This window comes from Cherax quadricarinatus, chromosome 87 (genome assembly GCF_038502225.1).
Source record: "Cherax quadricarinatus isolate ZL_2023a chromosome 87, ASM3850222v1, whole genome shotgun sequence".
NCBI lineage: Eukaryota > Metazoa > Arthropoda > Malacostraca > Decapoda > Parastacidae > Cherax > Cherax quadricarinatus.
Genome location: NC_091378.1, coordinates 1,612,532 through 1,639,243, shown reverse-complemented (window position 1 = coordinate 1,639,243; position 26,712 = coordinate 1,612,532). Strand labels below are relative to the sequence as shown.

At 42.3% G+C, this 26,712-nt stretch overlaps 1 protein-coding gene across 4 annotated transcripts in view; it reads left to right on the top strand.

Annotated features, from left to right (window-relative positions):
* The window catches only part of LOC128703789 (uncharacterized), a 662,970-nt gene that overhangs the window by 173,025 nt on the left and 463,233 nt on the right, over positions 1-26,712 (top strand). For all 4 annotated transcript variants that reach the window (XM_070103721.1, XM_070103724.1, XM_070103723.1 and 1 more), the window contains exons 6-8: positions 8,727-8,840; positions 9,528-9,814; positions 10,257-10,377. In XM_070103721.1, coding sequence (XP_069959822.1) covers positions 8,727-8,840; positions 9,528-9,814; positions 10,257-10,377 — 522 coding nt within the window. The remainder of the gene's footprint in view (positions 1-8,726; positions 8,841-9,527; positions 9,815-10,256; positions 10,378-26,712) is intronic.

Genomic DNA, 26,712 nt, shown 5'->3' with positions numbered 1-26,712 from the left:
CTCCCTGGCAGGAGTCGTAAAACACCCGCGTAATCGTAGTAGTCTTGGGCGAGGGCTAAACTCTGTAGGGGGTCATGCAGCTCCTGGGGGATATAGTAGGTAATAAGGTTCGATGCGAGGAAGGGGAGGATGGCTCCAGCACCCTGGATCAACAGCATTAGGGTCAAGGCAACCCCCTTCAACTCCTTGACGGGAAACGGGCGTTGAGGTAAACACCTGTGCGTAAATATTGTTCGCACCTGTGTTGCAGGTGTGAGTCGCAGGTGTGTAGACCCACTGTCTACATTTTAGCTAGTCTACAGGTGTGGTGTGTGTTGCAGTTGTGGTGAATTACAGGAGTGGTGTGTGTTGCAGGTGTGCGGCGCGGGTGTAAAGAGTTCTCTGACACAGATGTTCCTGGTGTTAATATAGCCTGTTAGGAAGCACTTGCCATTTGACAGGTGTTATATAATCAATCCATATATATATATATATATATATATATATATATATATATATATATATATATATATATATATATATATATATATAGAGGGGAAGGAAGGCGAGGTAGGGGTCGTCCTCGAAAGGGTTGGAGAGAGTGGGTAAAGGAGGTTTTGTGGGTTAGGGGCTTGGACTTCCAGCAAGCGTGCATGAGCGTGTTAGATAGGAGTGAATGGAGACGAATGGTACTTGGGACCTGACGATCTGTTGGAGTGTGAGCAGGGTAATATTTAGTGAAGGGATTCAGGGAAACCGGTTATTTTCATATAGTCGGACTTGAGTCCTGGAAATGGGAAGTACAATGCCTGCACTTTAAAGGAGGAGTTTGGGATATTGGCAGTTTGGAGGGATATGTTGTGTATCTTTATACGTATATGCTTCTAAACTGTTGTGTTCTGAGCACCTCTGCAAAAACAGTGTTGAATGATGATGAAAGTATTTGCTTTTTGGGGATTTTCTTTCTTTTTTTTGGGTCACCCTGCCTCGGTGGGAGACGGCCGACTCGTTGAAAAAAAAAAAAAAAAAAATATATATATATATATATATATATATATATATATATATATATATATATATAAATATATATAATATATATAAATCTGGAGTATCTGAGAGAGTTAGAGCAAAGGAAGGGGTAGCAGTAATGTTGAAGGATCAGTTATGGAAGGAGAAAAGAGAATATGAATGTGTAAATTCAAGAATTATGTGGATTAAAGTAAAGGTTGGATGCGAAAAGTGGGTCATAATAAGCGTGTATGCACCTGGAGAAGAGAGGAATGTAGAGGAGAGAGAGAGATTTTGGGAGATGTTAAGTGAATGTATAGGAGCCTTTGAACCAAGTGAGAGAGTAATTGTGGTAGGGGACCTGAATGCTAAAGTAGGAGAAACTTTTATAGAGGGTGTGGTAGGTAAGTTTGGGGTGCCAGGTGTAAATGATAATGGGAGCCCTTTGATTGAACTTTGTATAGAAATGGGTTTAGTTATAGGTAATACATATTTTAAGAAAAAGAGGATAAATAAGTATACAAGATATGATGTAGGGCGAAATGACAGTAGTTTGTTGGATTATGTATTGGTAGATAAAAGACTGTTGAGTAGACTTCAGGATGTACATGTTTATAGAGGGGCCACAGATATATCAGATCACTTTCTAGTTGTAGCTACACTGAGAGTAAAAGGTAGATGGGATACAAGGAGAATAGAAGCATTAGGGAAGAGAGAGGTGAAGGTTTATAAACTAAAAGAGGAGGCAGTTAGGGTAAGATATAAACAGCTATTGGAGGATAGATGGGCTAATGAGAGCATAGGCAATGGGGTCGAAGAGGTATGGGGTAGGTTTAAAAATGTAGTGTTAGAGTGTTCAGCAGAAGTTTGTGGTTACAGGAAAGTGGGTGCGGGAGGGAAGAGGAGCGATTGGTGGAATGATGATGTAAAGAGAGTAGTAAGGGAGAAAAAGTTAGCATATGAGAAGTTTTTACAAAGTAGAAGTGATGCAAGGAGGGAAGAGTATATGGAGAAAAAGAGTGAGGTTAAGAGAGTGGTGAAGCAATGTAAAAAGATAGCAAATGAGAGAGTGGGTGAGATGTTATCAACAAATTTTGTTGAAAATAAGAAAAAGTTTTGGAGTGAGATTAACAAGTTAAGGAAGCCTAGAGAATAAATGGATTTGTCAGTTAAAAATAGGAGAGGAGAGTTATTAAATGGAGTGTTAGAGGTATTGGGAAGATGGAGGGAATATTTTGAGGAATTGTTAAATGTTGATGAAGATAGGGAAGCTGTGATTTCGTGTATAGGGCAAGGAGGAATAACATCTTGTAGGAGTGAGGAAGAGCCTGTTGTGAGTGTGGGGGAAGTTCGTGAGGCAGTAGGTAAAATGAAAGGGGGTAAGGCAGCCGGGATTGATGGGATGAAGATAGAAATGTTAAAAGCAGGTGGGGATATAGTTTTGGAGTGGTTGGTGCAGTTATTTAATAAATGTATGGAAGAGGGTAAGGTACCTAGGGATTGGCAGAGAGCATGCATAGTTCCTTTGTATAAAGGCAAAGGGGACAAAAAGAGAGTGCAAAAATTGTAGGGGGATAAGTCTGTTGAGTATACCTGGTAAAGTGTATGGTAGAGTTATTATTGAAAGAATTAAGAGTAAGACGGAGAATAGGATAGCAGATGAACAAGGAGGCTTTAGGAAAGGTAGGGGGTGTGTGGACCAGGTGTTTACAGTGAAACATATAAGTGAACAGTATTTAGATAAGGCTAAAGAGGTCTTTGTGGCATTTATGGATTTGGAAAAGGCGTATGACAGGGTGGATAGGGGGGCTATGTGGCAGATGTTGCAGGTGTATGGTGTAGGAGGTAGGTTACTGAAAGCAGTGAAGAGTTTTTACGAGGATAGTGAGGCTCAAGTTAGAGTATGTAGGAAAGAGGGAAATTATTTCCCAGTAAAAGTAGGCCTTAGACAAGGATGCGTGATGTCACCGTGGTTGTTTAATATATTTATAGATGGGGTTGTAAGAGAAGTAAATGCGAGGGTCTTGGCAAGAGGCGTGGAGTTAAAAGATAAAGAATCACACATAAAGTGGGAGTTATCACAGTTGCTCTTTGCTGATGACACCGTGCTCTTGGGAGATTCTGAAGAGAAGTTGCAGAGATTGGTGGATGAATTTGGTAGGGTGTGCAAAAGAAGAAAATTAAAAGTGAATACAGGAAAGAGTAAGGTGATGAGGATAACAAAAAGATTAGGTGATGAAAGATTGGATATTAGATTGGAGGGAGAGAGTATGGAGGAGGTGAATGTATTCAGATATTTGGGAGTGGACGTGTCAGCGGATGGGTCTATGAAAGATGAGGTGAATCATGGAATTGATGAGGGGAAAAGGGTGAGTGGTGCACTTAGGAGTCTGTGGAGACAAAGAACTTTGTCCTTGGAGGCAAAGAGGGGAATGTATGAGAGTATAGTTTTACCAACGCTCTTATATGGGTGTGAAGCATGGGTGATGAATGTTGCAGCGAGGAGAAGGCTGGAGGCAGTGGAGATGTCATGTCTGAGGGCAATGTGTGGTGTGAATATAATGCAGAGAATTCGTAGTTTGGAAGTTAGGAGGAGGTGCGGGATTACCAAAACTGTTGTCCAGAGGGCTGAGGAAGGGTTGCTGAGGTGGTTCGGACATGTAGAGAGAATGGAGCGAAACAGAGTGACTTCAAGAGTGTATCAATCTGTAGTGGAAGGAAGGCGGGGTAGGGGTCGGCCTAGGAAAGGTTGGAGGGAGGGGGTAAAGGAGGTTTTGTGTGCGAGGGGCTTGGACTTCCAGCAGGCATGCGTGAGCGTGTTTGATAGGAGTGAATGGAGACAAATGGTTTTTAATACTTGACGTGCTGTTGGAGTGTGAGCAAAGTAACATTTATGAAGGGGTTCAGGGAAACCGGCAGGCCGGACTTGAGTCCTGGAGATGGGAAGTACAGTGCCTGCACTCTGAAGGAGGGGTGTTAATGTTGCAGTTTAAAAACTGTAGTGTAAAGCACCCTTCTGGCAAGACAGTGATAGAGTGAATGATGGTGAAAGTTTTTCTTTTTCGGGCCACCCTACCTTGGTGGGAATCTGCCAGTGTGATGATAATAATAAATATTATATATATATATATATATATATATATATATATATATATATATATATATATATATATATATATATATATATATATATATATATAAGTAAACGTTCTCTGTCTCTGTCTCTCTCTGTGTTTTTGTGTCTGTCTGTCTGTCTGTCTCTGGTGTGATATAGAGGTCATGTGAGTGTAGGTTTAGTTCACCAGCTGGTAAGGGCTTATGCTTCACTAACGATGGAAATATGGAAATTAATCATTTGAATGCTTTGTTTACGCTGTGAGGGGTCCCTCAGTGAGCATGACTATTTTATGTACATGGAATAAGCATATTATTGTCCTCTAAAGAACCCCGAAGTGAGCATATTGAAAATTGAGACACGTGCAACATCTGGGTATCTTTATTGTAGACGTTTCGCCATCCAGTGGCTTTATCAATACAGATTCTAGGACATAATTTGAAGACTGTAGTTCTTGTTCGAACAAGACCTTAGACGCGACAGTGTCTAGAAGCCTCGTTAATCGCCGTCACCGACACAATAGATCGTAACACTGGAAACCACAAAATTTCTAAAATATTAGCATACATGATACTCAACCAGGCGGGGCAGCACCTACCCAGCAACACAGGAGTCACATCGTCTACCCGTCCTCATCCCAATATGTCATTCTTCAGGTCACCGTGCGTCACTCACACCTCACTCTCCGCCTATATACACTGTCTTTCAACCTCTGTATGTTAGAAATGATCAAGGTCCCAAGACCGAAGCGTTTTCTAATAAATATGTCCTAGTGTTTGCTTACGTGTTTTTCTAAACCATATATATATATATATATATATATATATATATATATATATATATATATATATATATATATATATATATATATATATATATATATATATATATATATATATACACACAAGATACGTATGTAGCACTTATAGGTATGTTTCTTACCTAAACGTTTCGCCTGCGCAGCAGGCTTCTTCAGTCGAATACAAGGGAAACTGTAATACCGGAGACTGGATGAAATGGGGAAAGTAATTTTAAAGTGTTCAGTCCCTTAACTTGATAAAGGTGGTCAGTCCCTCAGCCATAATTGAAGGTTTTCAGTCGTATAGCCTAGAGCAGATGCATAAGGATGAAAACTTCTATGCTGGAGCCAGAGGTGCAGCAGTTAGGAACGGTGCCACAGATGGGCAGGGGCCACTAGTCGGAGTAGATCATGCCAGTGTGTTGTTTATCAATAGAAATTGTAGCAGCTATCCGCTGTACCAAGATTCCAGAGTGCTGCTGTGCCTGACACAGCAACCATATTGACTTACACAGCAGCAGTACCATTGTGTGACACATCAGCAGTACCATTGTGTGACAGCAGCAGTACCATTGTGTGACACATCAGCAGTACTATTGTGTGACACATCAGCAGTACCATTGTGTGACACATCAGCAGTACCATTGTGTGACACATCAGCAGTACTAATGTGTGACAGCAGCAGTACCATTGTGTGACACATCAGCAGTACCATTGTGTGACAGCAGCAGTACCATTGTGTGACAGCAGCAGTACCATTGTGTGACACAGCAGCAGTACCATTGTGTGACACAGCAGCAGTACTATTGTGTGACAGCAGCAGTACCATTGTGTGACACAGCAGCAGTACCATTGTGACACATCAGCAGTACCATTGTGTGACACAGCAGTACTATTGTGTGACAGCAGCAGTACCATTGTGTGACACATCAGCAGTACCATTGTGTGACACATCAGCAGTACCATTGTGTGACAGCATCAGTACCATTGTGTGACACATCAGCAGTACTATTGTGTGACACATCAGCAGTACCATTGTGTGACACATCAGCAGTACCATTGTGTGACACATCAGCAGTACTATTGTGTGACACATCAGCAGTACCATTGTGTGACACATCAGCAGTACCATTGTGTGACACAGCAGTACCATTGTGTGACACATCAGCAGTACCATTGTGTGACACATCAGCAGTACTGTTGTGTGACAGCAGCAGTACCATTGTGACACATCAGCAGTACCATTGTGTGACACATCAGCAGTACCATTGTGTGACACATCAGCAGTACCATTGTGTGACACATCAGCAGTACCATTGTGTGACACATCAGCAGTACCATTGTGTGACACATCAGCAGTACCATTGTGTGACACATCAGCAGTACTGTTGTGTGACAGCAGCAGTACCATTGTGACACATCAGCAGTACCATTGTGTGACACATCAGCAGTACCATTGTGTGACACATCAGCAGTACCATTGTGTGACACATCAGCAGTACCATTGTGTGACACATCAGCAGTACCATTGTGTGACACAGCAACACCACCACTGTTCTAGGGTTAATATAAGAAAAGTAAACAAATGGTTTAGAAAAAACTGATAACGTGATCTATAAAACACTTGTGTAACATATGAGTATCTTAATTCTGAAAACGTTTCGCCAGAATAAAGATGATCGTGTCGTACACGCACCTCGCACATTGAGGCCCATAGTACGACAGAAAAAAGTAGGTCGTGTTTTCTTAAGACACCTGCTGTCCCTGTTCACCTAACAGTAAAATAGGTACCTGGTTGTTAATCGACTGGTGTGGGTCGCATCCTGGGGACAAAACTGACCTATTGTGCGGGAAATGCTCTGGATAACAAGGAACTTTCTATATAATAGTACGTCATTGATGTCAGCTATGGTCTGTATAAGTTGTATCATGTACTTGTGGAAATAAAGATTATTATTATTATTATTATTATTATTATTATTATTATTATTATATAAGAAACGTTTACACAGCTCTAAGCAGCATTGTAGGTCAAGCGTTTAGTTATGATAATAATAATAATAATAATAATACAAAACTCCAAGTCATTCACACTGTCTACATATTACTCCTGGGTTACACATTGCTTGGATAGCCATTAACAAACGCATCTTCAAGACAAAATACATTCAACACTGATTTCCACACCTGGATTACTCAGTAACACGCTTTTTCTCCGTGACTTGAATGCCTTTATGGTATCATGTCTACAGAACGGGTTACCTGCAAGGTGGTGGGGGAGGAGACCTTGATGCTGGTGATTTACTCTTGGTCCAAAGTGTTGTACCCAGTCTTCTCTTTCTCAGGTTGAACCCGATTATCTCCAATTTCCCAGAAGTTGTATGACCCCTACCACTTGTATTAGGACAGTAATTAAGTACATGGAGTGTTAGAACACTAATTAAGTACATGAAGTGTCTTAGAACAGCAATTAAGTACATGGAGTGTGTTAGAACAGCAATTAAATACATGGAGTGTGTTAGAACACCAATTAAGTAGATGGAGTGTGTTAGAACAGCAATTAAGTACATGGAGTATGTTAGAACAGCAGTTAAGTACATGGAGTGTGTTAGAACAGCAATTAAATACATGGAGTATGTTAGAACACTAATTAAGTACATGGTGTGTGTTAGAACACCAATTAAGTAGATGGAGTGTGTTAGAACAGCAATTAAGTACATGGAGTATGTTAGAACACTAATTAAGTACATGAAGTGTCTTAGAACAGCAATTAAGTACATGGAGTGTGTTAGAACAGCAGTTAAGTACATGGAGTGTGTTAGAACAGCAATTAAATACATGGAGTATGTTAGAACACTAATTAAGTACATGGTGTGTGTTAGAACACCAATTAAGTAGATGGAGTGTGTTAGAACAGCAATTAAGTACATGGAGTATGTTAGAACACTAATTAAGTACATGAAGTGTCTTAGAACAGCAATTAAGTACATGGAGTGTGTTAGAACAGCAGTTAAGTACATGGAGTGTGTTAGAACAGCAATTAAATACATGGAGTATGTTAGAACACTAATTAAGTACATGGTGTGTGTGTTAGAACAGCAATTAAGTACATGGAGTGTGTTAGAACAGCATTTAAGTACATGGAGTGTGTTAGAACAGCAGTTAAGTACATGGAGTGTGTTAGAACAGCAATTAAATACATGGAGTGTGTTAGAACACTAATTAAGTACATAGAGTGTGTTAGAACAGCAATTAAGTACATGGAGTGTGTTAGAACAGCATTTAAGTACATGGAGTGTGTTAGAACAACAATTAAGTACATGGAGTGTGTTATGTTTAAGTTCTTTTAGACTGGAATTTACCCGTGTACTGATATCATAAATACTTCAATCCTCAAAGTTGGAATTAAATTAAGCCATGTGTATATGGACGAATATTCACTCTTGGTGTATATACACCGAGAAATAAATGCCTCTCAGTGTATATATAGATACACTTTTTGGTATATATACGGTGTATATTGGTATAAAAACTGATTCATACTGCTCTCGGTGTATGTATAAACTGAGACATATCCCTCTCGGGATATATACACTGAGAAACATCCGTTATGTGCTTGGTTGACCAGGCAAGCACCATACGAGCCTGGCCCAAGGCTGGGCTCTGGGAGTAGAAAAACTCTCGAAACTCATCAAAGGTATATCAAGTGTTGTTAATGTTGAAATGTTGTGCATAATGAGAGCCTTTCCAGTTAGCTCATGTTCCACTTATTGTAGCCATTGTAAGTTTTTACAGAAATAAATTTCCTTTTTCCTTTGTTGACAGTTGGAAGTAGTAAGCGAGGAGGAGTTGCATAGGAGAGTACCACGGGACCAGTTGTCATCACAGTTTGGTGGAACGTTGGTCTTCAATCACCACGCATGGTTCGCCTTCTGCAAGGTGGGTCTCTGTGCCAGCTTTTTGTTTTTCTCTTGTTTTCGGCGATATACTTAAAAAATGTAACACAGACAAGGTCAGATGCATGAAGAGTACGATACTGTACACTTGCTGCTAGGCTGAGGGACTGATTGCCTCATTTTCTACCTCTTCAATCGCCTCTTTTTGTCTCTGTATTGGATTGATGAAGCCATTGGTTGGCGAAACGTCTATTTAATACTTATACCCAGTTGTTACATACGTGTTTAATTCTTCAGAAACACCTTTATTGGTACAACGTTACACTCACAGATGTTTTGTAGTATGCCTTAAAAAGGGGCTGGGCTGTGAAAGTAATTATGGCAGATCATAACAGTATGACTTTAACCGTGTAAACAAATGATAAGACCATAAGATTGGAGGGGATCTGAGGTATACCTGAAGGGTATACCTCAGTCCCCTCCAGTCTGTCAAGTATGAGCCAGTAGGCTCATACTTGACAGGTCCGTCTAATATCCAGCCTATTCTTAGAGCCGTTCAAGGAATTAGCTTCAGTAGCCTAATCATTCGTGTTTTTATCGAACCTATTCTTAAAGCTAACAAGGAATTAGCTTCAATAATTTAATCACTCGTGTTTTTATCGAACCTATTGTTTAAAGCTACCGATTGTTTTAGCTTCGGTGATTAAAGAGTGAACTGGGAATGTTTCAGATGCGGGAGACTTTGTTGGATGTGGTGCGTGCATGTGCCACCACGCTGGAGAGATGTATTCTCCAACACCAACCTTCCTCACCACCGCCATCACCACCACCACTACCCTCACACTACTCCAATGGGTTATCTAGTTCCTCTTCCTCCTACTCGCCAGCCTCTCACTGCCTTGCCCCTGCCTCGTCAGGGGACGTCGAGGCAGCGTGCCAGTATACACACAATGCCAGAGCTTACTTGCGGGAGATGGAAAAATGGTACCAAAGACTTCATGAACATATTCTAGTTAAGTAAGTTTCGTGTTCTTTTGTTTGTGTATTTGTATAAATTTGTGTATTGTATAGGTACAGTTTCCTGGAAACTGAATTAGGTATTACATTAGGTATTGTCTGTAATGAGCACCATGTGAGCATCTAGACTGTCAAAACATCTTGATAGAAGAGAGAGTAAAATGCGATCTTTTATTGGCGACATTTCGCCCACACGACGAGCTTGATCAAGTCACAAATAGATTTGACCTGTGACCTAAAACCCACTGCCTGGGCGAAATTTTGTCATCACATTATACTCCATTGGTATCTTTTGCCATCGTATCGATATTTTACACCATATCTCTCCAAATCTTTATACATTATTTACTGTAAGTAATGAAACGAGAATAAAATTTTCCTTCTCGATGCAGCAATAAGTAAGAGAACATTAGTTAACAGTAATGGTTATTTTGGTTCACAGGTCGTGGTTGACACAGTGTCAACACCTGGTTGACACGGTGGACTCCCTGACGAGGCTACTACTGACTCAGGAGCACACACAGTCCTCCCGTCACTGTCACCTGTACCACGAGGCTAATACGGTCAGTTACATGTTTTATAGTTTACACGTATTGTTTCTATTATGCACTTTTTTTGTATTTGTATTTAAAAAGTGGTAAGGTATGAAAACTGTGTTTAGAAGCTGAAGAGGCACTTAAATTGTGTTTACAAACTGAACATGCACTTCAATTGTATTTACAAACTGAACATGCACTTCAATTGTATTTACAAACTGAACATGCACTTCAATTGTATTTACAAACTGAAGAAACACTCAAAGGTGCTTAGAAGCTCTTAGACTAATGAAGAAAAGATGCATTTACAAAACGAGCCTTGATCGGGATAACGTTTTGATCTGTTGATGAAGTCATGCAGAGGAGACATCCCACGTAGACATACAGCCGCCGCTCTAATGTATAGGACTTTTTTTTTTTTTTTTACATATGCGAATGAATCTTACATTGGAAACCTGTCCTGCTGCACTCAAAAGTTGCAGCAACTGAAGTTTTACGTTTTCTATGGTGGATATTTGTTCAGTGTAACCTAAAGTTCTTAAATAACAAAAAAGGCACAATACCGTGACTGAAACGATACACAAATAACCCGCACATAAAAGAGAGAAGCTTGTGACTTTGTCAATGGTCCAAGTTGGACCGAAACGTCGTCATAAGCTTCTCTCTTTTATGTGCGGGTTATTTGTGTATCTAAAGTTCTTAGTCTGAGAAGTGAAAGTGTTTGAGTTAGTCCAGTAATTGTGACGTTTTCTATGAAGTGTTTAACCCTGACGGAAGTTTTCTATAACAATCTTTGGTGGTAAACAAAAATAATTATTTGTGACTTTTTTTTAATTAAACGATAATATATAATAATAATATCTTTATTTACTAAAAGTACATGTATATGGTATACAGGCCTAGCTGACAACAATGACATACTACTATATAGAAAGCCCCTTGTTATGCTCCGCATATCGGGCAAATTAGGTCAGTGTCCCAGGATGCGACCCACACCAGTCAAACCATACCCCCGGCCGGGATTGAACCCGCGGTCATAGAGTCTCAAAACTCCAGCCCGTCGCGTTAGCCACTAGACCAGCTAGCCACAATAAGATTCATCCAACTAGGTATATTTCTACACCATAGGAAGGTTAGCACAGGCACCACTGACCACAAATATTGGTCACAGTGGTGCCTGTGCTAACCTTCCTATGGTGTAGAAATATACCTAGTTGGATGAATCTTATTGTGGCTAGCTGGTCTAGTGGCTAACGCGACGGGCTGGAGTTTTGAGACTCTATGACCGCGGGTTCAATCCCGGCCGGGGGTATGGTTTGTTTGCAATCGTGTCATTACGATTTCTTGAGTCACACCAGTCGACTAACACTCAGGTACCCATTTTACTGATGGGGAACATAGACAACAGGTGGAAAGAAACACGCCCAATGTTTCTACTCTGGCTGGGAATCGAACCCAGACCCTCGCCGTGTGAAGCGAGAGCGTTAGCCACCAGAGCCACCAGGTACACATAAGTACAATTATCATACATAATGAAATAACATAAGATAACCAAAGAAGTCAAAGTGACTTAATTCCATTGGGTTCCTTATTTATTAAACTGTGATATTTGTGAGTCAATCTGAGTTACTAGACACTAATTAATTTTTAATGTGATTGGAAGGAAATCTTATGTTTATACTAAGGCAGAATGATCTCCCCTAGGATTTTACTACGAGTTAGCACTGAAATAAGGCTGGTATAATCTGAAGGAGGGGTGTTAATGTTGCAGTTTAAAAACTGTAGTGTAAAGCACCCTTCTGGCAAGACAGTGATGGAGTGAATGATGGTGAAAGTTTTTCTTTTTCGGGCCACCCTGCCTTGGTGGGAATCGGCCAGTGTGATAATAAAAATAAAATAAAATAAATAATATAGACCTTCAGAGTATATACTTTTGCATAATGATTTGTTGTTGGCACGAGTGAGCCTACACGAGTCACTCATCCTTACAGTAAAACTGCATCTATTGTACTTTTTCACCCTTCTGTGCTCTTCATGTCATTTCAGGTTATTTTATGTTAAACCACGTTAATTTAACGACTTCTAACTTAATATATATTTAAGTTCTCAAACCAGAGACGTATTCTTCCTCGCGAAAGATGATACCTATGAGAAAGACAGAATGTGTGTACATGTTAACTGGATAATAACCGTACGGGTTAATCTATTGAAATAACCAGTTTAAGAAAGGCAAATCACAAATACTTTCGGTCTACCTAGAGACCCTCTCCAGTCTGCTGGAAAAAGTCCTGAAGTGTAAGCCAAAATATTCAGTTTGCAATCGTGTCATTACGATTTCGTGAGTCAAGTTATTCAGTGGTTTTTCTTATCCGTTTTATTTCCTTTATGTCGGTTTGTTTGTCCCACAAACAAGCGCTCATTACACTTGTTTGTCTGGTCAGATTCGCTTTCTCTCGTTTCCATTGTCCACTTTAAATTCCGTAAGACATCTGTCACTTTATTTGGTCAGTTTATCCACGCCTTCTTGTCTTGATTTCCAGTTGTTTATATTTCTTGCTAAAGATTTTTGCATCGTCCGTAAGGCACCAGACAAGCTTGGCCCAGGACCGGGCTAAGGGAGTTTGAAAAACTCTCGAAACCCATCAAAGCTATGTCAAAGGTACCTGCGTTAACTGGGACTATTTGTCAGTTCTTTCACTTTGTTGTCATTGAACTGGTAGGAGAGAAACAGTACCGTGGTTTTAACGCTACAAGTCACCACCAACAGCCTGATGGACCGGAGACCGGGCCGTAATTAACGAAGGGAGGAAAGGTCCACGCCAGTTCGGTGTTATAATTAATACAATAATTAATATAATTAATACTTCTCCAGTTATGATATAACTACCAGGATTCCAATATTACGTTTCTCATTGTATCATTGTAGTAGTGTAAATAATGTAAATACTGTAGTGTAAATATTGTAAATATTATAGTGTAAATAATGTAAATATTGTAGTGTAAATAATGTAAATATTGTAGTGTAAATGATGTAAATATTATAGTGTAAATAATGTAAATATTATAGTGTAAATGATGTAAATATTGTAGTGTAAATGATGTAAATATTATAGTGTAAATGATGTAAATATTGTAGTGTAAATGTAAATATTGTAGTGTAAATATTGTAGTGTAAATAATGTAAATATTGTAGTGTAAATAATGTAGTGTAAATGATGTAAATATTGTAGTGTAAATAATGTAAATATTGTAGTGTAAATAATGTAAATATTGTAGTGTAAATAATGTAAATATTGTAGTGTAAATAATGTAAATATTGTAGTGTAAATAATGTAAATATTGTAGTGTAAATAATGTAAATATTGTAGTGTAAATATTGTAAATATTGTAGTGTAAATAATGTAAATATTGTAGTGTAAATAATGTAAATATTGTAGTGTAAATAATGTAAATATTGTAGTGTAAATATTGTAGTGTAAATAATGTAAATATTGTAATGTAAATATTATAGTGTAAATGATGTAAATATTGTAGTGTAAATAATGTAACTATTGTAGTGTAAATATTGTAGTGTAAATGATGTAAATATTGTAGTGTAAATAATGTAAATATTGTAGTGTAAATAATGTAAATATTATAGTGTAAATAATGTAAATATTATGGTGTAAATATTGTAGTGTAAATAATGTAAATATTGTAGTGTAAATATTGTAGTGTAAATAATGTAAATATTGTAGTGTAAATAATGTAAATATTGTAGTGTAAATATTGTAGTGTAAATAATGTAAATATTGTAGTGTAAATAATGTAAATATTGTAGTGTAAATAAGGTCTTGGCAAGAGGCGTGGAGTTAAAAGATAAAGAATCACACATAAAGTGGGAGTTGTCACAGTTGCTCTTTGCTGATGACACCGTGCTCTTGGGAGATTCTGAAGAGAAGTTGCAGAGATTGGTGGATGAATTTGGTAGGGTGTGCAAAAGAAGAAAATTAAAAGTGAATACAGGAAAGAGTAAGGTTATGAGGATAACAAAAAGATTAGGTGATGAAAGATTGGATATCAGATTGGAGGGAGAGAGTATGGAGGAGGTGAATGTATTCAGATATTTGGGAGTGGACGTGTCAGCGGATGGGTCTATGAAAGATGAGGTGAATCATAGAATTGATGAGGGGAAAAGGGTGAGTGGTGCACTTAGGAATCTGTGGAGACAAAGAACTTTGTCCTTGGAGGCAAAGAGGGGAATGTATGAGAGTATAGTTTTACCAACACTCTTATATGGGTGTGAAGCGTGAGTGATGAATGTTGCAGCGAGGAGAAGGCTGGAGGCAGTGGAGATGTCATGTCTGAGGGCAATGTGTGGTGTGAATATAATGCAGAGAATTCGTAGTTTGGAAGTTAGGAGGAAGTGCGGGATTACCAAAACTGTTGTCCAGAGGGCTGAGGAAGGGTTGCTGAGGTGGTTCGGACATGTGGAGAGAATGGAGCGAAACAGAATGACTTCAAGAGTGTATCAGTCTGTAGTGGAAGGAAGGCGGGGTAGGGATCGGCCTAGGAAAGGTTGGAGGGAGGGGGTAAAGAAGGTTTTGTGTGCGAGGGGCTTGGACTTCCAGCAGGCATGCGTGAGCGTGTTTGATAGGAGTGAATGGAGACAAATGGTTTTTAATACTTGACGTGCTGTTGGAGTGTGAGCAAAGTAACATTTATGAAGGGGTTCAGGGAAACCGGCAGGCCGGACTTGAGTCCTGGAGATGGGAAGTACAGTGCCTGCACTCTGAAGGAGGGGTGTTAATGTTGCAGTTTAAAAACTGTAGTGTAAAGCACCCTTCTGGCAAGACAGTGATGGAGTGAATGATGGTGAAAGTTTTTCTTTTTCGGGCCACCCTGCCTTGGTGGGAATCGGCCAGTGTGATAATAATACAAAATAAATAATAATAAATAATGTAAACTGCGTAGTGTGTTGAGTATAAATATTAAGTGTAAACAGTGTATTGTAAATAGTGTTTAGCCCTTCCCAATAATAACAATAATAATAATAATAATAATCATAATAATAATGTGAAGAGAATTAATAATAATAATAATAAGAATAAGGAAGAAGAAAAATAATTAATAATAATTGTACTATTTTATTCAAACATTGATTACTTCTACACTTCCCTGTTTCACTTAATTCATCAGTCTCTCCTGCCTTACCTGATTTAGTTAGTCTTGTCACTCCGTCTATCAATCCAATAGATTTCTCAGTTGATTTATTTCTCTTCAGTAGATTTCTCAATAGATTTATTTCTCAGTAGATTTATTTCTCTTCAATAGATTTCTCAATAGATTTATTTCTCAATAGATTTATTTCTCTTCAATAGATTTCTCAGTTGATTTATTTCTCTTCAATAGATTTCTCAATAGATTTATTTCTCTTCAGTAGATTTCTCAATAGATTTATTTCTCTTCAGTAGATTTCTCAATAGATTTATTTCTCTTCAGTAGATTTCTCAATAGATTTATTTCTCTTCAGTAGATTTCTCAATAGATTTATTTCTCTTCAGTAGATTTCTCAATAGATTTATTTCTCTTCAGTAGATTTCTCAATAGATTTATTTCTCTTCAATAGATTTCTCAATAGATTTATTTCTCTTCAGTAGATTTCTCAATAGATTTATTTCTCTTCAGTAGATTTCTCAATAGATTTATTTCTCTTCAATAGATTTCTCAATAGATTTATTTCTCTTCAGTAGATTTCTCAATAGATTTATTTCTCCTCAATATATTTCTCAGTGGATTTATTTCTCTTCAATAGATTTCTCCTCTCTTCATTAGCGTTCTGTTCTGACGAGCCTGGCCTATGGCCGGGCTGTGGAAGTAGACTGACTCTCGAAACTCATCAAAGGTAGTATAAAGGATATGAAAAGTTCATTAAAATTCAATAAAGTTTGTCACTTTTATTTTACAATAATTTTTAACCCCCTCCCCCCCATTTTTTTGTAATTTTAGGGCAAAAAATTATATATATATATTAAAAAATGCTGGAAAAATGAAAATAAGGGTAAAAAAAATGGAGGTGTGAGCAGTGTTTTGGTAGTGTCGTCTGCTGCTGTGTCCCGTGGCCTGGTTGGCAACGCTCTCGCCTCCCACTGAGTGTCCGTGGTTCGATCCCCGGCAAGGGTGGAACATTTAGGTGTGTTTCCTTACACTTACTGTCTCCGTTCACCTAGCAAGTAGGTACCTGGTGTGGGTGGCATCCTGGGAAACAAGACTGAAAGACCACATTGGAAATAAGACTGTCCCTTGATGACGCACTGACTTTCTTGGGTTATCCTGGGTGGCTAACCCTCCTGGGCTAAAAATCTTAGATTATCTCTTATTCTAGTAATCTTAAGTATTAATTTTCCTTTTGATTTTTTTTTTGGGTGGGTCACCACTCGAACATATGACCCTGTCAGTTTCCCATAAGATTTTCTATGTCATAATCAAGTCTCCCCTTTGTCCTATGTGACAAGGTCCTCAGGTTCATTTCCTTCAGCCTCTCTTCATGGTGCTTTCTTGTGTACTCACCTATTTGTGGTTGCAGAGGTCGATTCACAGCGCCTGGCCCCTGTGTGTGTGTGTGTGTGTGTGTGTGTGTGTGTGTGTGTGTGTGTGTGTGTGTGTGTGTGTGTGTATGTGTGTGTGTGTGTGTGTGTATGTGTGTGTGTGTGTGTGTGTGTGTGTACTTTATGCTGGTTCACCAGTCACTCCTAGCACAGTCATCCTTAACAGTCACTTCACACACCAGTTCCTTACGATTTTACCTCATTACACTCACACTTCACGGTCATTCCGCGAAGTGGGGGTTAGTTGTGAGGTGGTGATGTTGGTGGTTGTGAGGTGGTAGTGGTGGTTGTGAGGTGGTGATGTTGGTGGTTGTTAGGTGGTAGTGGTGGTTGTGAGGTGATGTTGGTAGTTGTTAGGTGGTAGCAGTGGTTGTGAGGTGGTGATGTTGGTTGTGAGGGGGTAGTGGTAGTTGTGAGGTGATGTTGGTAGTTGTTAGGTGGTGATGTTGGTGGTTGTGAGGTGGTAGTGGTGGTTGTGAGGTGGTGATGTTGGTGGTTGTTAGGTGGTAGTGGTGGTTGTGAGGTGGTGATGTTGGTGGTTGTGAGGTGGTAGTGGTGGTCGTGAGGTGGTGATGGTGGTTGTTAGGTGGTTGTGAGGTGGTGATGTTGATGGTTGTGAGGTGGTAGTGGTGGTTGTGAGGTGATGTTGGTGGTTGTTAGGTGGTAGTGGTGGTTGTGAGGTGGTGATGTTGGTGGTTGTGAGGTGGTAGTGGTGATTGTGAGGTGGTGATGTTGGTGGTTGTGAGGTGGTAGTGGTGGTTGTGAGGTGGTGATGTTGATGGTTGTGAGGTGGTAGTGGTGGTTGTGAGGTGGTGATGGTGGTTGTGAGGTGGTAGTGGGGGTTGTTAGTAGGTGGTGCTGGTGGTTGTGAGGTAGTAGTGGTGGTTGTTTGTAGGTGGTGGTGGTGGTTGTGAGGTGGTGGTGGTTGTTGTTAGTAGGTGGTAGTCGTTGTGGAAGCTGGTAGTTGATGGTTGTTAGCAGGTGGTAGTGATGGTTTTGAGGTGATGGTTGTAGTTGTGGACGCTGGTAGCTGGTAAGTGGTGGTTGTTAGTAGGTGGTAGTGATGGTTGTGGATGCTGGTAGCCGGTGGGTGGTGGTGGAGGTGTTCAATAGGTGGTAGTGATGGTGGGTGGATGCTGGGAGGTGGTAGATAGTGGTCGTGAGGTGGTGTTGGTGGTTGTGAGGTAATGCATATATGCCTGGAGGTCACATAGACGGCGCATATATGCCTGGAGGTCACATAGATGGGGCATATGTGTCTGGAGGTCATATAGATGGGGCATATGTACCTGGAGGTCACATAGATGACGCAAATGTGCCTGGAGGTCACATAGATGGGGCATATGTCCCTGGAGGTCACATAGATAGCGCATATGTGCCTGGAGGTCATATAGATGGCGCATATGTGCCTGGAGGTCACATAGATGGCACATATTTGCCTGGAGGTCACATAGATTGCGCATATGTGCCTGGAGGTCACATAGATGGGTTTATGGGGGTTGGGGTGAGATTTGGATGGGGGTGGGTGCTAAGAGTTAACGTGGGCGCACGTGAAAGGGGGTGGGCGTTAGAGCCAAGACGGGTGGGTGGGTGGTCGGGCGGTCTGGGTGGAGGGTGGGTGAGAGCCGCGGTGCCAGGTAGAGAGGGTCGGCGCCAGGTGTGGGCGGCACCAGGAGTCATCAGTTGGGTGGAGGAGCTAGCAGAGTATGGACACTCACACCACCCCGCTTCCTTCCTCCAGTCTTGTCTACCTGGCGGTGTTGAGTGCGTGTGTGAGTGCGTGAGTGCGTCGTTCAGACTCACATTCATCATCCACAAGTCTGCTCACCTATCATGAGTCATAAACTGACTTACAAAGCACTCAGTAGATTTGTGTACGCTAAGTCAACGAGGATACTATAGCGTTGTGACTAACGACTGTCACAGGACTCTCTTGTAGGACACTGTCGTTGGACACTGTCATAGGGCTCTGTCGTAAGACATTATCACAGGACACTTACTGGAAGGATATTGTCAATCCTGTCTTGAGAAATATATTGGTGAGGGCATCAAGAGGACTTAGTGTGGTAGTGTTATCGTGTGTGTGAAGATGGTAGTGTGGGAGTGTGTGGTGACCAGGGTGGCTGCCCCCTGTTGAGTCTCCCTACCTCCCTGCCATCTCTTCCTCCTCCTCCCTGCCACCACCACCTCCCTGCCACCAGAATCATGCCAGGACCCGGCTGTCGTCGTGGCTACACGCTGGTCGCAGATATGGCACCCGGGGGACCTCTCAAGTTGCGTGTTCTGCATGTCCCTCAGCCCACACCTACCCCTGCTGCCCCATGCACTCGTTTATGGGAGAGACGCATGGGTTTGCTACTCTCCAGGCCTCCCTTGCAGCTCACGGAGCCCCACGCCCTGCCCACACAGCTCTTCTTACCCATGCTTCCAGCTTCCACTATACCTCTATCCTCTGCACACACTCCCATGACGCCCACGTCAACCTCACACACGCCCACAACACCCACGTCTTCTCCATTCACTCCTGTGACACCCACATCACCCTCAGCTTCTCCCAGCATAACTATGTCCACCTCACGCCCTCCCATGGACACACACACGCCCATGACACCTACATCTCCCTCACAGACGCCCATGACACCTACATCTCCCTCACACACGCCCATGACACCTACATCTCCCTCACACACGCCCATGACACCTACATCTCCCTCACACACGCCCATGACGCCTACATCTCTCTCACACACGCCCATGACACCTACATCTCCCTCACAAACGCCCACTTCTCCAGTACAACCTCTCACAACACACACACCACTACAGTCCACCGCTACGGTGATATCCTCGCTACAACACACGCGCACACCACAGCTGGTTCGACCCACCACATTGCATCTTCCTTCCACCTCCACCCCAGCCACACCGCCCCCAACACCCACAGGTGGAAGCACCACCACCCCAGTCACCACCAACACCACCACTACCAAAACACACCGCTACTTAGAAACTGCCCTCGATGATACCTGCCCTGAATTACCAATGCAAGAAGTATGTACATTGTCGACAAGCACGTCCAAGCCCTCGACAGAGAGCCCTGTGCCCACACCCTCGACAGAAACCGCTGTGCCCACGACAGACTCCCCTACAGCTATCTTGGAGCGACTACAAGCCAGCCACTTGAACCCCTGGCTCTCTGTAAGTTGCTGTAAACTCTCCCATTTCCACTCTACGTTTATTTACATATACTTTCTGAGTTGTCTTTGGGCAGCTTTCTCCTGTGTGATTACTTATTTGTAGTTACATCAGCAGAGCTGTGTTGGTGGTGTACCATCTTCAGTGTTTGTAACCGAACCAACTGAACTTTTAGTTGTGTAAGTGTAGCTAGGTATAGGTACACATAAGTACAATTATCATGCACAGTGTAAATTACCTGGGATAACCCAAAAAATCAAAGTGACTTATTTTCACTGGGGTCCTGTCTTGTGTGTGTGTGTGTGTGTGTGTGTGTGTGTGTGTGTGTGTGTGTGTGTGTGTGTGTGTGTGTGTGTGTGTGTGTGTGTGTCCTTCAAGAGGACCGGACCTTGATAATGAGAGGCAGAGGAAGGACGCAGCTCTTGGCCGAGAACTCGCTAAACCTTGGTCAGTTCTGGATGTTGATGTCGCCTTTGTTCTCCACCAGTGGAACTCTCACGGTTTCTCCCGGTCACTTCCCTTCAAGGTGGGTGTCTGCTGCTCAAGGGCTCTTGTTCCTAGATACCTTTGCTATATTTTAGATGAGTTACGAGTGTTTTTCTACACCCGGAGCCCGGTCATAGACCCAGGCTCGTCTGGTGCTTGTCTGGTCAACTAGACAAGAAATTAAATCCACCCCTTACCTTCACTGACTCAGTCTTATCTACAACTCATTCCTTAGACGTTGTAAGATCTCAAGGGTTGACCTTATCTCATATATGTAACAATAATAATAATAATTCTGAATTCCCTATTAGCATTTGGCTGACAGTTATTTTACCCGCCCTAAAATTTCTCGTAGGGCTTTGGGAATTTCGTAGCTCCTGTACAATGACTGTATACTCACTGTATAGGCAGTGTATATACAATATTTAATGGGTATATACTGTGAGTATATATAGTGTATATTCAGTGACATACATATACACCGGGAGTTGTATGTCTCTCAGTGTATATACACCGAGAAATACACATTTCTCAATGCATATACACCGAGAGATGTACATGTCTCAGTGAATATACACTGGCGGTGACATGCAGTCTTAATGACCCTCGTCTGGTAGTTTTAAAACCCAATTAACCATAGTCAAAGTCAGTAAAACCTTCAAAAAATGGCGTACTTACCCATGACACACCTGTGGCTTGTTTCGAGAGTTGTTCATGCTTGGAACTGGTGGCAGAGAAAAATTACATTGTGAGTAACTCAAAATATATGAGGTAAAATTACGACTCCTGTAGAGCTGGAACTTATTTAGAGTATTTCACTCTTCAACTTGACTTCATAATAATGCTCTACCTAGAGCTGGGTGTGTAAATAGAGTTGCTGAACACATATTCTGTCATTAGTATGCTTGTAGACAGGTGTTTGTGCAATATGTGTGTCTGGTGTGATATACTTGAGGTTGGTTGGTTAATGAGGTTTAATTAACTAAAGTGTGTCTACTAAACGAAGGTTATTAAGGCTGCACGTCTTGCTTACGCTACCAGCCAGGAGAATACATCTTAGCATCACATCACGTATATACGCTGAGAGTCATAGACCTCTCTGTGTATACATAACCTTTCTCGAATTTGAGAATAGGCTGAGAAAATAATACCTGAGTACTAATATGTGGTTGCAGGGGCCAAGTCACAGCTCCTGACCCCGCCTCTTCGCTGGTCGCTACTAGGTCCGTGGCATCCTAGGGGTTTATGGGTGTTACTTATGTACCTCTAGGTTTCTTGTAGTCGCTTCCTGAGGTCACCGTTACCACAAGCCGGTTCAAGACCAGGCCTCTTGGTGCTGGCCTGATCGATCAGGCTATTTGTGCCCCCCACCCACAGTCCCACGTATGCACCACAGCCCGGCTGCATAGGAACTGATTTGAAGAATCCCTCGAGTTTCCTCTTCAAGACAGCTAGGAGTCTGTTGGTAATTGCCTTATGCATCAAGGGAGGGCTTTGAAGAGTCGTTGTCCCTTTACACTTATTGAGAGCTCTTTCAGTGTACTCATCGTTCCCTTGCTTATCATGGGAGGTAGGTTCCACCGTCTAGCAAGCCTCTTATGTTAATATGTAGAGATTTCCTTGTGTATGTTTGGGACCAGTCCCACCATACTGCTGTACACTAACATCCCATTTAAGGCAGGTGAAATCGCAGATCTAGAGAATGTGCAGAGAACCTTTACTGCACATATAAGTTCCTTCAAACACCTTAACTACTGGGAACGCTTGGAAGTACTTGACTTGTACTCACTGGAACGCAGGCGAGACAGATACATTACAATCTACACCTGGAAAATCCTAGAGGGGTTGGTCCCTAATCTGCACATAGAAATCACTCCCTATGAAAGCAAAACACTTGGCAGGTGATGCAGCATACCCCCAGTGATAACTAGGGGCACCATTAGTACACTAAAAGAAAACACAATAAGTGTCCGGGGCCCAAGACTGTTCAACAACCTCCCACCAGCCATAGGGAGAATTACCAATAGGCCCCTGGTTGTCTTCAAGAGGGAGCTGGACAGATACCTAAATCAGTGCCGGATTAACCGGGCTGTGGTTCGTACGTTGAACTTCGTGGGGCCAGCAGTAACAGCCTTGTTGATCAGGCCCTGATCCACCGGGTGGCCTGGTCATGGACCGGGCCGCGGGGGCGTTGATCCACGGAATACCCTCCGGGTAGACTCCAGGTAGACCATCGTCTTACACGTGTAAATTACGATGTATCTTGCTTGCTTTCAGTGTAACCAACTTTGAAGTTAGTGTCATATTCCCCATGTTGTGTGTGTGTGTGTGTGTGTGTGTGTGAAGGGCACATAGGGGCGGATGAGTTAAGATAATTACTTCCTCAGCTGCTTGCTCAGCTGAGACTGTCACGCCCAGGTTTTGTCTGTATAGAAGTCTCAGCCTTCCTTGTTACCAGTCACTCTGGAATGTGCAGTTCATAGTGTGTGGGCACGTGTGTGTGTGGGGGCACGTGTGTGGGCGGGGGCACGTGTGTGGAGGGGGGCACGTGTGTGTGTGTGGGGTACGTGTGGGTGGGGGCACGTGTGTGTGGGGGCACGTGTGTGTGTGGGGGCACGTGTGTGTGTGGGCACGTGTGTGTGGGGGCATGTGTGTGGGGGTACGTGTGTGTGTGTATGTGTGGGCACGTGTGTATGTGTGTGTGTGTGTGTGTGTATGTATTCACCTATTTGTGGTTGCAGGGGGTCGATTCACAGCTCCTGGCCCCGCCTCTTCACTGGTCGCTACTAGGAGTGTGTGTTTGTTACACACACACACACACACACACACACATATCTCACATACTATAGTGCGTCCTACATACCACATACTGACCACATACCACATACTCATCACATGCCACATACTGACCACATACCACATACTACATGCCACATATTGACCACATACCACATGCCACATACTGACCACATGCCACATACCACATACTCACCACATGCCACATACTCACCACATACCACATGCCACATACTGACCACATACTCATCATATACTCACAACATACTTGTTTTCAGAACATGTGGCACACATTTCCACTTGACTCATTAAGTTCCTTACTCATGTCTACCTTCAATGAGTAAGTTGATGACAGGTATTGTTAGACAGAACCTTAATGAAGTGGTCGTCTTAGGTGAAGCCTCGTTAGTGGTAATGATAAGTACTACTGAAGTAAAAGACACCCAGAACTGAGGTAAGACACCCAGAACTGAGGTAAGACACCCAGAACTGAGGTAAGACACCCAGAACTGAGGTAAGACACTCAGAACTGAGGTAAGACACCCAGAACTGAGGTAAGACACTCAGAACTGAGGTAAGACACTCAGAACTGAGGTAAGACACTCAGAACTGAGGTAAGACACTCAGAACTGAGGTAAGACACTCAGAACTGAGGTAAGACACTCAGAACTGAGGTAAGACACTCAGAACTGAGGTAAGACACTCAGAACTGAGGTAAGATACCCAGAACTGAGGTAAGACACTCAGAACTGAGGTAAGACACTCAGAACTGAGGTAAGACACTCAGAACTGAGGTAAGACACTCAGAACTGAGGTAAGACACCCAGAACTGAGGTAAAAGACACCCAGACCTGAGGTAAGACTCAGAACTGAGGTAAGACACTCAGAACTGAGGTAAAAGACACCCAGAACTGAGGTAAGACACTCAGAACTGAGGTAAGACACTCAGAACTAAGGTAAAAGACACCCAGAGCTGAGGTAAGACACTCAGAACTGAGGTAAGACATTCAGAACTGAGGTAAGACACCCAGAACTGAGGTAAGACACCCAGAACTGAGGTAAGACACCCAGAACTGAGGTAAGACACCCAGAACTGAGGTAAGACACTCAGAACTGAGGTAAGACACCCAGAACTGAGGTAAGACACTCAGAACTGAGGTAAGACACTCAGAACTGAGGTAAGACACTCAGAACTGAGGTAAGACACTCAGAACTGAGGTAAGACACTCAGAACTGAGGTAAGACACTCAGAACTGAGGTAAGACACTCAGAACTGAGGTAAGACACTCAGAACTGAGGTAAGACACTCAAAACTGAGGTAAGACACCCAGAACTGAGGTAAGACACTCAGAACTGAGGTAAGACACTCAGAACTGAGGTAAGACACCCAGAACTGAGGTACGACACTCAGAACTGAGGTAAGACACCCAGAACTGAGGTAAGACACTCAGAACTGAGGTAAGACACCCAGAACTGAGGTAAGACACTCAGAACTGAGGTAAGACACTCAGAACTGAGGTAAGACACCCAGAACTGAGGTAAGACACTCAGAACTGAGGTAAGACACTCAGAACTGAGGTAAGACACTCAGAACTGAGGTAAGACACCCAGAACTGAGGTAAGACACCCAGAACTGAGGTAAGACACTCAGAACTGAGGTAAGACACTCAGAACTGAGGTAAGACACCCAGAACTGAGGTAAGACACTCAGAACTGAGGTAAGACACTCAGAACTGAGGTAAGACACCCAGAACTGAGGTAAGACACCCAGAACTGAGGTAAGACACTCAGAACTGAGGTAAGACACTCAGAACTGAGGTAAGACACTCAGAACTGAGGTAAGACACCCAGAACTGAGGTAAGACACTCAGAACTGAGATAAGACACTCAGAACTGAGGTAAGACACCCAGAACTGAGGTAAGACACTCAGAACTGAGGTAAGACACCCAGAACTGAGGTAAGACACCCAGAACTGAGGTAAGACACCCAGAACTGAGGTAAGACACACAGAACTGAGGTAAGACACCCAGAACTGAGGTAAGACACTCAGAACTGAGGTAAGACACTCAGAACTGAGGTAAGATACCCAGAACTGAGGTAAGACACTCAGAACTGAGGTAAGACACCCAGAACTGAGGTAACACACCCAGAACTGAGGTAAGACACTCAGAACTGAGGTAAGACACTCAGAACTGAGGTAAGACACCCAGAACTGAGGTAAGACACCCAGAACTGAGGTAAGACACTCAGAACTGAGGTAAGACACCCAGAACTGAGGTAAGACACTCAGAACTGAGGTATGACACTTAGAACTGAGGTAAGACACTCAGAACTGAGGTAAGACACCCAGAACTGAGGTAAGACACCCAGAACTGAGGTAAGACACCCAGAACTGAGGTAAGACACTCAGAACTGAGGTACGACACTCAGAACTGAGGTACGACACTCAGAACTGAGGTAAGACACTCAGAACTGAGGTAAGACACCCAGAACTGAGGTAAGACACTCAGAACTGAGGTAAGACACTCAGAACTGAGGTAAGACACCCAGAACTGAGGTAAGACACTCAGAACTGAGGTAAGACACCCAGAACTGAGTTAAGACACTCAGAACTGAGGTAAGACACCCAGAACTGAGGTAAGACACTCAGAACTGAGATAAGACACTCAGAACTGAGGTAAGACACTCAGAACTGAGGTAAGACACTCAGAACTGAGGTAAGACACTCATAACTGAGGTAAGATACTCAGAACTGAGGTAAGACACTCAGAACTGAGGTAAGACACCCAGAACTGAGGTAAGACACACAGAACTGAGGTAAGACACCCAGAACTGAGGTAAGACACTCAGAACTGAGGTAAGACACTCAGAACTGAGGTAAGACACTCAGAACTGAGGTAAGACTCCCAGAACTGAGGTAAGACACTCAGAACTGAGGTAAGACACCCAGAACTGAGGTAAGACACTCAGAACTGAGGTTAGACACTCAGAACTGAGGTAAGACACTCAGAACTGAGGTAAGACACCCAGAACTGAGGTAAGACACTCAGAACTGAGGTAAGACACTCAGAACTGAGGTAAGATACCCAGAACTGAGGTAAGACACTCAGAATTGAGGTAAGACACCCAGAACTGAGGTAAGACACTCAGAACTGAGGTAAGACACTCAGAACTGAGGTAAGACACTCAGAACTGAGGTAAGACACCCAGAACTGAGGTAAGACACTCAGAACTGAGGTAAGACACCCAGAACTGAGGTAAGACACCCAGAACTGAGGTAAGACACCCAGAACTGAG